The 15,731-nt window shown below is 43.8% G+C and overlaps 1 protein-coding gene across 1 annotated transcript in view; it reads left to right on the top strand.

Moving 5' to 3' along the window:
• Positions 1-15,213, top strand: part of st8sia2 (ST8 alpha-N-acetyl-neuraminide alpha-2,8-sialyltransferase 2) — a 38,985-nt gene extending 23,772 nt beyond the window's left edge. Inside the window, exons 5-6 of the mRNA XM_068018359.1 lie at positions 7,958-8,251; positions 14,878-15,213. Of these exons, the coding sequence (XP_067874460.1) occupies positions 7,958-8,251; positions 14,878-15,163 (580 nt within the window). The 3' untranslated portion in view covers positions 15,164-15,213. The remainder of the gene's footprint in view (positions 1-7,957; positions 8,252-14,877) is intronic.
• Positions 15,214-15,731: the final 518 nt, after the last annotated feature.

Below are 15,731 nucleotides of genomic sequence, written 5' to 3'. Positions count from 1 at the left end.
GATCTGACACTGCTTTTCTCTTCCCTTCACATCAGTTCATGAAAACTCTAGTTCCCCCCTTGGACTAGCTAGTAAATGCACTACCCGGAGGGGTTTTGAGAAAGCCCCAGGTTTAATCCCTGGACCGACATAAAAACAGAAAATGCTGGAAATACTCAACAGCTCAGGCAGCATATGCAGAGAGAGAAAAAGAGTTAACATTTCAGGTCTGTGACCCTTCGCCAGAACTGGGAAAAATTAAAAATGTAATAAGTTTTGAGCAGGTGAAAGGGGGGAGGGTGGGAAGAAGGACAAAAAGTAAGGTTGGGATAGGGTGGAGGGCAGGAGAGATTAAATGATAAAAGTTTTCATGGTGCAAGGCCAAAGGGAGTGGTAATGAGACAAGTAAAGAAACAAAAGATGTGTCCAGAGGAGTTGCGATTGGCAGGATCCCGAATAGCTGCCGTCTGAACACAAAGTAAATAAGAGAAACGAAAGAGAAAAAAACAAACCAGTAAAGAAAAATGAAACAAAATAGGGAAAGAGGATATGATCTAAAATTGTTCAACTCAATGTTGAGTCCAGAAGGCGTAAAGTGCCCAGTTGAAAGGAGGTGCTGTTCCTCGAGCTTGTATTGAGCATCACTGGAACACTGTAGCAGGCCAAGGACAGAAAGGTCAGAGTGACAGTAAGGTGGAGAATTAAAGTGACAGGTGACTGGAAGCTCAGGGTCACGCTTGCTGACTGAATGGAGGTGTTCCGCAATGTGGTCACCCTGTCTGCGTTTGGTCTCTTCAATGTAGAGGAGACTGCATTGTTAACAGTGAACACAGTATACTAAATTATAAGTAGTACAAGTAAGTCACTGGAAGGAGTGTTTTGGGCCTTGGATGGTGAGAAAGGAGGTAAAAGGGCAGGTGTTGCATCTCCTGTGCTTGCATGGAAAGGTACCTTAGGAAAGAGTGGGGGTGTTGGGGGAGACCGAGGAGTGGACCAGGGTGTCGTGGAGTGAATGGTCTTTTTGGAATGCTGAAAGGGAGGGGAGGGGAAGATGCTGTTGGTGGCATCACCCTGGAGGTGGCAAAAATGGCAGAGGATGATCTGTTGCACGTGGAGGCTGGTTGGGTGGAAGATGAGGACAAGGGGGATCCCTATCGTGATTTTGGGAGGGAAGGGGAGGGTGAGAACAGAACTGTGGTAAATAGAACAGACGCAATCCTGTCAACCACAGTGGTGGTAGGGGGGTGGTGGGGTAATCCTTGGTTGAGGAAAAAGAAAGACATATTGGAAGCGCTAATACAGAAGGTTGCATTGTCCAAACAGATGCAATAGAGGAGAAACTGGGAAAATGCGATAGAGTCCTTTTCGGACGCCGAGTGTAGGTAGTGTAGTCCAAGTAGCTGTGGGAGTCAGTGGCTTATAGTGAATATTGGTTGATAGCCCATCCCCATAAATGAAGACAGAGAAGTCAAGGAAGGTAAGAGAAGAATCAGCGATGGAGCATGTAAAGGTGAGAGAAAGGTGGAAATTGGAAGCAAAGTCGATGAAATTTCCAGTTCATGGCAAAAGCAAGAAACAGCATTGATACAGTCATCAACGTACCAGAAAAAGAGGTAAGAGAGGGCTGTTGAGTACGACTGGAACAAAGAATATTCCACATATCCCATAAAAAGGCAGGCATATCTAGGACCCATGTTAGCAACACCTTTTATTTGGAGGAAGTGAGTGGAATTGAAAGAGAAGTAGTTCAATGTAAGGACAAGGTCAAGCAGGCAGAGGAGGGCGATGGTGATTGGGGACTGGTTGGGCCTCCATTCAAGGAAGACGACCATCCTGGTGGGGGACGGAGGTGTAGAGGGATTGAACATCCATGGTGAAAAGGAAATGGTTAGGGCCAGAAAACTAGAATCTGTTAAAGTGGCAGAGGGCATCGGAGGAGTCACAAATGTAGGTGGGAAGAAACTAGACAAGGGGAGAAAAAAATTGAGTTGAGATAGCAAATAATCTGTTCACTGGGGCAGGAACAGGCTGAAATGATGGGTCTACCAGGGCAATCTTCTTTGTGTTTTTTTTGGACAGGAGGTAGAAACGGGCTGTTCAGGGTAAGGGAACTATGAGGTTGGAAGCCATGGAGGGAAGATTTCTAGAAGAAATGAGGTCAGTGACAGTCCAGGAAACAATGACTTGATGCTCGGTGGTGGGGTCATGGTCCAGGGAGAGGTAGGAGGAAGTGTCGGAGAGTTGGCATTCAGCCTCTGCAAGGTAAAGGTCAGTACGCCCAACACAGCGCCACCCTTGTCAGCAGATTTGATGACAATGTTAGGGTTGGACCTGAGAGAAAGGAGTGCTGCAAATTCAGAGGGGGGGGGGGTTACAGACAGGGATGGGAGCAGAGAAATTGAAATGGCCAGTGTCACACCAGTTCTCTGAAAGGATCTAGAGAGGGTAAGAGGCCAGATGGAGGGAGAATATTGGAGATGGCTAAAAGAGGGTTCGCTGAGTTGGGGGGCAGGGGGGTGTGGAAATCCTCCTGGCCAAAGAAATGGGCACAAAGGCGAAGGCGACAGAAGAGCTTAGCATCATTCCGAGCTCGAAATACATCAAGGTGTGGGCATAATCCCTCGTCAATGCTGATCTCCGCTGCGATGGTATTTGAGGTCCAGCAGTTGGTGTCAAGAGGGGACAAATCAGCTCCTGATTGCCATTCAATAACCCTACTCAAAAGCACATGTCTGTGAACATTGGGTAAGCGTAGGCTCCAGCTCAGCTGTAATGCCCCCATAGTTGAATAACTTGCTCAATATCCAGGCCCGAACAACAGCAACTTTGCATGAGGAACAGCAGTCGAATAACAAGTTATCAATCATTGCCAAATGCTAATTGCTGGTCCTTCTTAGAAAAATGATTTAAAAAGATTATATTTCTAAAACAAACTGGCTATGTATTTTAAGCTGCAGATGGCAAGCCATGATCCCCTAGTTTGCAAATGATAAGCGTATTAAACTAGCCGCTAACAATGTAATCAGAGGTGAAGTCATTCAGTGCCAATAACTTTGGAAGTAGTTTTATCAAATATCAGTTACATTTAAGTAGAGCTACCCTAACTTTACCCATATTAATTTATTTTGTTTTAAGGTACAGATACACAAATTACTAAAAGTGGCGATGCAGGTTACTAAGGCCATTTCTAAAAAGCAAACAAAGCGCTGGGGTCCATTTCTAGTGTGACAGAATTTAAAAGCAAGAGAAGTTCCGTTAAACTTGCATAGAACCTTGGTTTGACCACTTTTGGTGTACTATGGACAGTTCTGGTCTCCGTATTATATAAAGGATATCGAGGCACTGGAGAAAGTTCAAATACGATTTACTCAGATGATATCAGAGCTGGGAGGTTATACCTACCCAGGAAGATTGAACAAGCTGGGGCTTTTTCTATTGAAAAAGAAAGACTGAAGGGTGATCTGATAGAGGTCTTTAAGATTATTAAAGGGTTTGATAGGGTAGAGGTAGAGAAGGTATTTCAATTTACAGACAAGACCAGAACTAGAGGTCATACAGATAAGATAGTCACTAATAAATCCAGTACGGAATTCACAGAGAGTGGTGAGAATGTGGAACTTGCTATCACATGGAGTTGTTCAGGCGAATAGCATAGATGCATTTGAGGGGAAGCTAGATAAAGTACATGAGGGATAAAGTAATAGAAGGATATGTTGATGGGGTGAGATGAAGAATGGGAGGAGGAAGCTCACGTGGAGCAGAAACACTGGCATGGACCTGTTGGGCCCCATGACTTAATTCTGTGCTGTAAATACCACATAACAGTATCTTAAACTGAACACATCAGCCCTCTGGTCTGAAGCACTGACATCAACAACTTCAAGCCTTAGTTATTTGCTGAATCTCCTCCACACTCCATGGGCACCTGGGCATTTTACAGTCATGTTTAACACCTCCTTTATCATTGAAGAATAGCATGCATCAACTGCCATACATGTCTCATCACTCTCAATTCCACTCTCAAATCTTTAGTTTTTTTTTAGTTTTAGAGATACAGCACTGAAACAGGCCCTTCGGCCCACTGAGTCTGTGCCGACCATCAACCACCCATTTATACTAATCCTACACTAATCCCCTATTCCTATCACATCCCCACCTGTCCCTATATATTTCCCTACCACCTACCTATACTAGGAGCAATTTATAATGGCCAATTAACCTATCAACCTGCAAGTCTTTGGCTTGTGGGAGGAAACCGGAGCACCCGGAGGAAACCCACGCAGACACAGGGAGAACTTGCAAACTCCACACAGGCAGTACCCAGAATCGAACCCGGGTCCCTGGAGCTGTGAGGCTGCGGTGCTAACCACTGCGCCACTGTGCCGCCCCATCTAAATCTAAATCTAAAAGGGTGTGAGCTGCAAAGCTCTGACAGCATTGGATTAAGTCCCAGCATGCGGTTTAATTGGATTAGCTGTTAATCAGACAGAAACGGTTCTCATGCATCTGTGGGAATTCAAATCATCACCAGAGTATTCTGCATTTACCTTCAACAGTGAACAAGAAATGTATAAATCAGGGAAAGGGGCTCATGGCTCCAGTTTATGAACAGGTTTATCATTCACCATCTGACTAAAATATCCTTTCCATTACATTCCACTCTTTACACCTCTTTCCTGCATCTTAAATTCTGTTTGCAGTCTAATAAACTCATTAACATCTCTTTTTATGAAAGCAGTTGGCATATCTGAACTCTTGACCTCTGCCTATTGTTCTTGATCTTCTCCATTTCTCCCTCTCCTGGACTGTTTTGGTTATCTGAGGATGCGGCTGCTGGCTGAACCAATTCTTATGGAGGATCCCACACAAAACATCAACCTATCTTTCTCTTTCACATGCTGGCCGACCTGTTCTGTATCTCCAATGTCCTGTGGTCATGAAAGGTGTCATATTTTCCATAATAGCCCTTGAGATTTTAGTTTTCTATGCAAAAAAAAATCCTAGTTTCCAACCTTCAGCTTTAGGCAACCATTCTCTGTACCATGTCATGCTCTAGAAAGCTTGCTATGGAAGGATAATGCTGGAGCCTGTATTTACTCAGTTCCACATTTATTGCACAGAGTAAAAGAATTATCAACATGTAGCTCCTCACTCAAACCCCAGTCTCAGTTAGTGTCTGCTTATAAATGCTCAACTAAGACCCCAATTAACATCCTTCACCTGCATATCATCAAACCATTGATACACAATTAACAGATGCTTATATAAATTCTTTCTCCCACTTGTTCTTTTTCTGTTTTTCTCTCCTTTTTTCTTTCCCTCTCTTACTTTTTCTTTTACTGACTTTCTATTTCCAGGGATTGAATGAAGTTGAGGCACAGATCAGCCATGATCTCTCAGGGTGGCAGAACAGGCTCGAAGGATTCTGTTTTCTAAGTGCAATTATTTCCAGTTGACAGCAACCCTGGGAAAGCTCTCTGTGCACCAGACTTTTTTGTATTTTCATCATGTGAGAGAAACAAAAGTATTAATTGACTCTGTGCTTTGTTTCTCCCGGTTCCCTGTAGAGAATAGTTGGCTCAGTTTCATTTTGCTTTGACTTCTTTGGGAATTCTACCATCTCACGTACACTCCCTCCAGTAAAAGAGGGTGATGTTTGCAACACCTGACAACAGTAGGGTTGCCACTCTAGTTGGATGTATTCCTGGAGGTTTCACCACATGACCTCCTGCCTCCAACCACCTTGGCCCACCCCCATACCCCCACCATTGGTCGCCCAACATGTCCATCCTCGCAGCCTCACCGCTCCAGCGACCCGGGTTCAATTCTGGGTACTGCCTGTGTGGAGTTTGCAAGTTCTCCCTGTGTCTGCGTGGGTTTCCTCCGGGTGCTCCGGTTTCCTCCCACATGCCAAAGACTTGCAGGTTGATAGGTTAATTGGCCATTATAAATTGCTCCTAGTATAGGTAGGTGGTAGGGAAATATAGGGACAGGTGGGGATGTGGTAGGAATATGGAATTAGTGTAGGATTAATATAAATGGGTGGTTGATGGTCGGCACAGACTCGGTGGGCCGAAAGGCCTGTTTCAGTGCTGTATCTCTAAACTAAACTAAACTAAACTAAACTAAACAATTGGGAAGTGACCAAACACTTTGTTAGCTGATTGGTCGATTCTTGGCTATCAGTCACACAGCCTTTTTCCTCATCTCTGATACTTGTTTACAGCTAATAAGCAAAAGTGTTCAAAGAAAATGAAGAACAATTTTTTTTTTAATACCCCAGTGATTTTTCTTCTGGGTTGCTTGCAGTGCCCCTGGAGATTAATCTTCAATTCTTGGAGACTTCAGGTTAATCCTGGCAGGCTGGCAATTTTGAATAATGCACTGTGCCGCCTCTTTCCCCGATGACTCTCCCTGCCCCCGCACCCCCACGTCTCACCATCAGCTCTTTAAGTAAATGTGAGTTGGCCCACAGCTGTTGGGAGCTGTAGCAACTTTCCAAGCCACATTTATTGCCACAGAAACAGAGATGATGATGTTGGAAATACACATTAACTCTTCAACATCTTGAAAGAATAGGCAGGGTTAAGGTTTGGGGTTTCGGCCCTTTCATCACAATTGGAAACTGGAAGAGAACTGAGCCCCCTTTGTAGGGGTGAATGGAATCAAGGGTGTGGGGTGAAGTCAAGAGTCAGGTATTCTGACACCTTTCACAGGAAGGCACTTGGCTTTAAATTTCTGGGGAAAAGGTTTTGTAAAAGGCTGGAAAGAGGGCACCTGTTGAAAACATGAATGACGTCGAAGTGTACTCATTAAGCAAATCCAAAAAGCAATGAGATGAATGACCAGTTCAGAAAGACTTGGGTGTGCTCGTGCAAGGAACACAAAAAGTTAGCATGCAGGTCCAGCAAGCAATTAGGAAGGCAAATACCTTTATTGCAAGAGGATTGGAGTGCAGGAATAAAGAAGTCTTGTTACAACTGTACAGGGCTTTGGTGAGACTACATCTGGAATACTGTTTGCAGTTTTGGTCTCCATATTTAAGGAAGGATCTACTTGCATTGGAGGCGGTAGAGCAAAGTTTCACTAGATTGGTCCATGGGTTGTCCTATGATGAGAGGCTGAGTAAATTGGGCCTGTAGTCTCTGGAGTTTGGAAGAATGCAAGGCGATCTCATTGAAACATACATGATTCTGAAGGGTCTGGATAGGGTAGGTACTGAGAGATTGTTTCTACTGGTTGGGGAATCTAAAACAGGCTAAAGGTCAATCATTTAGGACTGAGATGACAAGAAATTACTTCACTCAAAGGATTGTGAATCTTTGGCATTCTCTACCCCAGAGGGTTGTGGATGCTCCATCGTTGAATATATTTAAGGCTGGAATAGAAAGATTTTTGGTGTCTCAGGGAATCAAGGGATATGGGGAGTAGGCAGAAAAGTGGAGTTGAAGCCCAAAGATCAGCCATGATCGTTTTGAATATCAGAGCAGGCTCGACAAGGCCATATGGTCTACTCCTGCTCCAATTTCCTGTGGTCTTGTGTTCAGTTAATATTTGGTAGTATTGGTTGAGGACATGTGGCCAGGATACCAGGAAAACTTTTAACCTCTTTCTCAAATAGTACCATGTGACCGTAAATGCTTATTAAACCGAGCAAATCAGACGTTGGTTTAACATCTCCCCTGAAGGAGGGCACGAAATGGCACTGCAGCACTCCCTCAATAATGCAATGGAGCGTTAGCCTAGATTATGTGCTTGAGTCCTGATGTGGGGCTTGAACCTTCAGTATTACCAACTAAGGCAAGCTGACACTCGAGATTGTACATAGTTTGTGGAGAGAAGGGGCTTGATGGGCCAAAGGCCTTCTCTCTTTACATACTAACTTGTGTTCTTAAGTTTCAGTGCAACGCTGTGGTCATAGGTCATACACTATGCAGAAACAGCGAATGATTAACTCGCAACTTAATTTTTTTTTGAGATGCAATCTTGCCCCAGTTGAAGAATATGCTCATGACGTTGGTTTGAAGACCGATTTAGTGACCATGAACCCTTCGGTGGTACAACGTGCGTTCGAAGATTTGAAGAATGAGACGTGGAAAGAGAAGCTGCTTCACAGGCTAAAAATGTTGGACGGCGGAATTCTCTGGATCCCTGCGTTTATGGCTAAAGGAGGAGAAGAGCGAGTAGAATGGGTGAACAACCTCATCATAAAGCACAAAATCCGTGTACAGACTGCCTATCCATCACTGAGGCTCCTGCACGCAGTCCGGGGGTGAGTACAAGCTCTGCTAAGGAGCCTATGTGCGCCTGTAACACAGCCTTGAAACTGCTTGCTTGAAAAATCTATTGTAAGGTCATTGCTGTCCAGAGGGAATGCTATCTCCTCAGACAGACTTGCTTGGTTTTGGCGCACACACAGTACTCTTGGCAACGAGCGAGTGCTTGCTGCCAGTTAATTAGGTCACAGTCTCGGAGGGAAATGATGAGATTACAGTGAAGGTGTTAAAAAGCTAGATGCTCGAGATATTCAAGCTCCAATGATTTGGGATGACTTGCTCATCGTCCATTCATGGAGAATTTAGCAGCTAGCAAAGAGTGAGTAAAATTCTACCTTGTGGGGAAAACAAGCTCTAAAGCATTGGCCTGCTGTTGCAGTGGGAAAGATTTTTAATGTCACATTTCTATAGCTTTGAGTGTCAGTGGATGAAACATTCCAAAGGGATTAAATTTGGGCTCCATCAGATATTTGTTTTTACATCAATTGACCATAAATCACTTTCATTAAAACCCAGGCCAACTCTAAGGGCGAGAAGTGAGAGCTCCAACTTCCAAATATGATCAAATTAAATGCCTCATAAGCCACACTCTGACAATACAGGTACAAAAGCAAGGCTGACACTCCAGTGCAGTACTGAGGAAGTGCTACACTGTCAGAGGTACTGACTTTTGGATGAAACGTTAAACCAAGGCCTCTTCTACCCTCAGGTGGACGTAAAAGATCCATGGCATTATTTTGAAGAAGAGCAGGGGAGTTCGCCCTGGTGTCCTGGCCAATATTTATCCCTCAATGAACATTACACAAACAGATTATCTGGTCATTATCACATTGCTGTTTGTGGGATCTTGCTGTGCACAAATTGGCTGCCGTGTTTCCTACATTAGAACAGTGACTACACTTCAGAAAGTACTTAATTGACTGTAAAGCTCTTTGAGACATCCAGTGGTTGTGAAAAGCGTGTTATAAATGCAAGTCCTTCGTTCTTTAAACAGCCTTTTGCTAACGGTATAAAACCCCTTCTTGAGATGATATTTCCGAGGGTGCATCCAGCAACACTTGGCCTTATCACATTTCCTGGAAAGGCCTCAAAGCACTTCAAACACACTGCGTTATTTTGGACTGCAGTGACTCTTAGTCTGTACCTCGACATGGCAGCCATTTTGCACAAACAGCAAGGATATGAACGATGTTGGTCCATTCTTTGGAGATCTTGTAATGTCGGCCAGGACTTGGTGAGAACTCCCTGCACTTTTGTGAATAATATCATAGGAACCGTGACATCCAGCGAACAGATAGGCAAAGCCTTGAGTTAATAGGGCAGATAATGTGAGGGTAACTGCCCATAGTATTGGCCGTGGAGGCCTGAAACCTGCCCTGCATCTACCTAGTGCACCCCAAAGAATTGGCTAATGATTGCAGTGCTGTGGGCCTGTGATTAAGTTGTGCACAAGATTTATTAAGGTGTTAGAGTCTGAACAAACACAAATAAAAGCTCCTGCAGTGTGTCGATACATTGAGTGTTGGGAGGGTATTCAATTGTCTTAGCCAAGTCCAATTCTACCTCACTTAATGGGGCTGATGTTACAAAAGTGCTTTGCCTATTGGAAGCACGTATCAGGAAATGATGGGCACAATCCAGTTGAGATTCCATTCATTAGGATTAATGAACAGCAAATCAGCTGTGTGCCAGCTTTTCTCCAGGTCACGAGACTCCCACTAGGGCCAGGCATCCATACAGTTGTTCCTGATGTTCAAACATGTGACCATGGCAGCGTGGCACCCTCTGGGTTTTCCCCCTGCTTAGTCCAGGGGCATTGAGGCCAAGTGCACAACAACAACTTTCATTTATATAGCACCTTTAACATAGCAAAACGTCCCAAGGAAAACTTTGACACTGAGCCATATAAGGAGATATTAGGACATAAAACCAAAGCTTAGTCAAAGAGGTAGGTTTCTTAAAAGAGGAGAGAGAGGTAAAGAAGCAGACAGGTTTAGGGAGGGAATTCCAGAGCACAGGTCCTAGGCAACTGAAAGGCATGACCATCAATGGTGGAGTGATTAAAATGGTGGGGTGAGGTGGGTGCACAATTGGCCAGATTTGGAGGTGTGCAGAAATTTCGGAAGGCTTAGGACATAACAGAGATTGGCAATGGGGGGGCGGGGGTTAGGGTGAGCGGTGTGAGAATGTGGAGGTATTTGAAAATAAAGATGAGAATTTTAAAACTGAGCCATTGCTGGATCGGGAGCCAGTGTTGGTCAGCAAGCACAGGGGTGCCAGGTGAATGGAACTTGGCGCGAGTTAGAATACGGGCCGCAGGGTTTTGAGTGGGCTCAAAAGTTTATGGTGAGCGGGGACTGGGAGGTTGGCCAGGAGAGCATTGGAATAGTCAAGTCTAGAGAATGATAAAGGCATGGATGAGGCTTTCAGCAGCTGATGAGTGGACGGAGTGGGACATTGTTACAGAGGTGGAAGCAGGCAGTTTTGGTGAATGCATGGATATGTGGTTATAAGCACGTGGCAGGGAGCAATCCTAGCACCTTTTCTGGGGAGACTTCCATCTGGTTGCTGTTTGTAGCCATTATACAAATACATTTCTGCTATGTTTATGATGTTGCCAATGCTTTGGTGACTGGAGGAAGTCTTTGCCAAAGGTCAGCACTGTATGAGGCAGTGCTGTTACCAAACAACACATGGACGAAGCTCCCCTGTATGAATCCCTTGAGATATTGTATCCGCTAACAGCGGAACATCTTTCCTCAGCTTCCAAGCAACATGGATGGATAGATGGATGGATGCTTGACTGGGTACATCAGTAATTAAGACATTGCTGCATTAAGTCACTCCACCATCATGCCTCCCTGGTCTTGTTTCTTAATTGTTATGTACAGAAAATAAATCATTTTAAAACCCAGTCATTTTTCCAGCTTCAAATCATATTAACACCTCAGCATATAATTAGACTTGGCAACGATGGGGATCAACATGGCTTTGTAACAAGATGCTTTGAGGCAAAGCCACAAAAAAATTATCCTTTAGCTAATCGGGGGGGGGGAAAAAACGGAACAAATACTTGTTAGCCAATGTTACATTTTCATCAATCAAAATACTCAAAGAAATAAAAATGTTAGATGCTAGCAGAAATTTATCATCTGTCTTAATTTTAAATTTTCTGTAGTTATGTGCCTAAAAGAATATTCCAGAACTGAATTCTAGGAGCGCTGCAGGTTCTTCAATAATGAAAGAGTTGTTCATTGAAATCCAGTCATTCAATTGATGTAGTCAGGACACAATGGCTTTTGGTCACTTGTCCAAAAGTCTCCTTATTTGGCTTTCCGTCAATTTTCTTTGACTGATTATGGAGCTGTGAAGCACCTTGGGACATTGTACTATGTTAAAGGTGCTATATAAATGCAAGTTGCTTTTCTTCTGGGATTGTTATACCCTGTTGCACTGTGATCTAAAGAGTAATGGAAAGGCTTTGTTGAAACACTTAACCAAAGAGAAGATGGTTATATGTACTTGCAGAAATATACATGCTAACATAGAACACTAGCACACAATGAGCAACAAAGAAGATGCAACAGCTCCATCAAGCTGACAAATCCAATAATAGCCCTGGTTACAAGCGCATGTGATATGCAAAACAAATAGTTACACAGGCTTTGTAACTGAAGCTTTGTTAGATGGAAAATTTCCCTCACTTGTATTAGAAGGATTTGGAAGCCTGAAGGGATAAATCCAAACGTCGAAGGCACAAACTCAGAGGAATTTCCACAAGGGTCTGGGACACACTCCCCAGGAAAATTTTGAATTTTTATTTGAAAAGTAATGCACTCAGGTTCATTTTAAGCACTTCGCAATTAATAGATTTTTAATATTTAAAAAAAAGGAAAACAGTGACCAAAAGTACCCGAAAGTTACCGCAAAAATTGTTCTCTCACTTCCCATCACCCAAGTCAGTTGACAGAGGCACTGTACCCTATTCAACTTCTCGACCTATCCCTGAGCAGTCCCGCCTCTGACACTCCAAGTCTACACTGGCACTTTACTTCATCGCCAATTCAGTTCAACGTGTAACTCAGCTTCTTACATGCATGCTGGCACTATTCTTTTCTCCTCACCAGTTCAAGTTCATGTTTCTCATATTTGTGTTCAAATTGCTTCATTGCTTTGGCCCTCGCTAACACTGTAAGCTCCTCCAGTCCTTCCACCCTCGACCCTCACCACCCCCCACCCCCACCCCCCTCTCCTCCACATTCTCTTTTCCTCTGATTCTGGCCATTGGTGTATCCCAACCCTTCATTCCACCATTGTTGGCCATGCCTTCAATTCCCTAGATACACTAGAATTACCTCCCTAAACCTCTGCCTCTCCACCTCTACCACAACTAACAGACTGAGGATGGAAGATTACATTGAAGAAAGAAAGACCTGCATTTATTTAGCATCTTTCTTGACCTCAGGATGCTCCATAGTACTTTGCAGCCAATGAAGTACTTTTTCTTCCATCGTACCATTCATGCATTTGTCATATCCAGGCCCGATTGCTCTAATGCTCTCCTGGCTAGCCTCTCTTTCTCCACCCTCTTTAACCTCAGTTCATCCAAACCTCTGCAGCCCTATCCTATCTCGCCCCCATCCCACTTGCCTATCACTGTTGCCCTTGCTGGCCTGGTTGGCTCCTGGTCAGCAATGCCTCAATTTACAATTCTGATCCTTGAGTTTTAATCCCACCAAGGCCTTCCCTCTCCCGGGGAAACTTTGATCTAACCAACAGGACAGGAAACAGGGAGGTTCGGAATCAGACGGCCATTTTACACCTGCCTGATTTTACCTTCCATTTACCCATTGCAATCTCCTCCAGTCTCTACACATCTCTTTTTCTCTGCTCGTGTTTGTTTAAAGGTAACTTTTTTTTCACCAGTTAATGGCTGGAAAACGACACTGAAAGAAATTCATTGGCATCTGCTAGAAAACCAGCTTTCTGAGCTCTTCAGGCCCCATTAAGATCCTGTTGCCTAGCAACCTAGGCCAGCAGCACAATAATACCAGGCAATCTAGATCAATGTCCAGTTTTAAGTATAACGTCTCAGATTTTACTGCATGTTGGGTAGGTCAGTGCTCTGCACCAGAAGTGTTAACACACTCAGTGGGAAATTTTTCACTGTACCCTGCTGTTTTAAGTCTTTGGAGAGCAGCCTGTTACGAATCTGAAAAGAGGAGAGACAGTCAGACAGTTAAGCCATGACAGAGGATTTGTCCTTAGAGGGATGATTTTAATAGATATCAGCAATCTGGTTGAACACAAAAGCCTGGTTCATTAAGGGCTTTAGAATAGAGACAGAGAACACAAGTTCTGCAAAGGGAAATTCGGCAAGGCTGCCTAAAGAATAGTAAAGGAACATGGGAACATTTCATATGGAGAAAAGGATAGCATAAGAAGAAAGACTTGCATTTATATAGTGCCTTTCACAACCCCAGGACATCCCAAGGCACTTAACTGCCAATGAAATCTAGTCACTGTTGTAATGTAGGAAATAGTGAGTTAGTATACCTTTCTTTCACCTCCAGTGCCTTTGTTTACATATAAATCCAATAAAGAATTCGGGAGAAACTTCAATACCCAGAGAGTGGTTAGAATGGGGAATTGGCTACCACATAGAGTGGTTGATGTGAAAAGAATAGAGGCATTTAAGGAGAAGCTAAATAAAGGGAGAAAGAAATAGAAGGATATGTTTATAGGGTAAGATGAAGAGGAGGCTTATGTGGAACTTAAGAGTGAGCAAATAGGAACAGTACAAGGTATAGTATAAACCATACATCAAGGTAAGTCCATGATGGATAAATTACCCTTATACAAGTAAATGCTATTCTGTTTTCACCCTTTTTTCCTTTATCCTTTCGCTCCTTTCTTCAGTTTATTTATTGCCTGCTTTCTGGGGAACTGTATTAATAAAACACAAAAGTCATTACTGTTTAAATCTGAAACATTTTGGGAAAAAATTTACGTGCAAAAGCCCTAGCTTCAATAATGACCACGCTGAGTTAGTTGCCCTGAAGCACTACACTTGCCCTCAGTATCTCCTGGCCAGGGACTAGGAAATTCTGCCAACGTTTCCTCTTCTGGTCCCTAGCCAGTGGCAACATAGTGGAAAGGGCACGTGTGAGAGCAAGATCGGCTGGGTGTGAATTGTTGAATAACCTGAGAATGCTAACCTGCCATCGGCACTAACCTATCAACACTAACTGCTTTGACTTTCATCAGAGGAATGGTTTCTTGACCAAGATACCCAAAGGTGAGCAGTACTCACTGAGCCACAGGGAAAATTCCATGTTCCCAGTGGGGTTGGGACAGCCAACGTTAGCTGGGAGTATGGGATGCAGATACAACTACAACCTAGCTTCTCCTCCACTGCTTTCCACTTGGGCATGTCTTCGCCCTGGGAGCACAGGATCACGGGATTACCCCTCAGACCCCACCATGAGTCAACACCTTCAGGAGACGAGTGAAGAAAACTGGATAAAAGAGAAATGATGGTTTTAGATATCAAATACGTAACTGCAGTTGTGTTGTAGTTTCAAATGAGGATTGATAACATAACTGATTTCCTTCTCCCCAGATACTGGCTGACCAACAGGATCCTGATCAAACGCCCCACTACCGGCCTCTTGATGTATACTCTTGCCACTCGATTCTGTGATGAAATACACCTTTATGGCTTCTGGCCCTTCCCTAAGGACCAGAAGGGAAATGTGGTGAAGTATCACTACTATGACAGTTTGACGTATGAGTACAACTCACGGGCTACTCCACATACAATGCCACTGGAGTTCAAGACACTGCGAAACATGCACCTCCAGGGTGCCTTGAAACTCAATGTCGGAGAGTGCAACTTGACAACATAGGGCTAGCAAGAAGGCAAGGCGAGGAGGGAGACTCTGCTTTTGTAGCCAATGCTGTGGCGTCATTGGAAAAATGGAAGGTTAAAGGTCAGCCTCAAATGGGGAGATTGATCACTGTGTGAATGGACTTTGGTGGACAAGCCATCAACATCTAGACACACACTGAGAGTGTTAAAATTAGAACGAGAACACAACCGTTTTGTTGTCTTTGATACGAGAGAGAAGCACCAACCTGAAACTACGACCACAGGATTGGACTCTTGTACACAAGATGCAGCAAAGGTTCCTTCAAAGGGTCAGAAGAGAACCTGCCTCGTGCAGAATTAGGCCCTTTTGCAAAGCAGACACAAGTATAAGAAAGTTGAGATATACAAACGCTTAAATTTCAAGTAATGTTATTTTGTTTTCTCAGTAAGGCTTGTGAGGGATTTTCAGAGAAACAAATGCAATTTGGAACTAATTACAAAAGAAAAACAGTTCGGTTGGAGTGTATGCTGGAAAGATTCTCTGTTTCTTGTCACTTAAATGTGAGGATCTGAAGCCAATCTCACCAACCTGGAAGCCTGAACAA

Source organism: Heterodontus francisci, chromosome 38 (genome assembly GCF_036365525.1).
Source record: "Heterodontus francisci isolate sHetFra1 chromosome 38, sHetFra1.hap1, whole genome shotgun sequence".
NCBI classification, from domain to species: domain Eukaryota; kingdom Metazoa; phylum Chordata; class Chondrichthyes; order Heterodontiformes; family Heterodontidae; genus Heterodontus; species Heterodontus francisci.
Note: the sequence above shows the minus strand (reverse complement) of the source record. Positions and strands in the feature narration are given on the sequence as shown.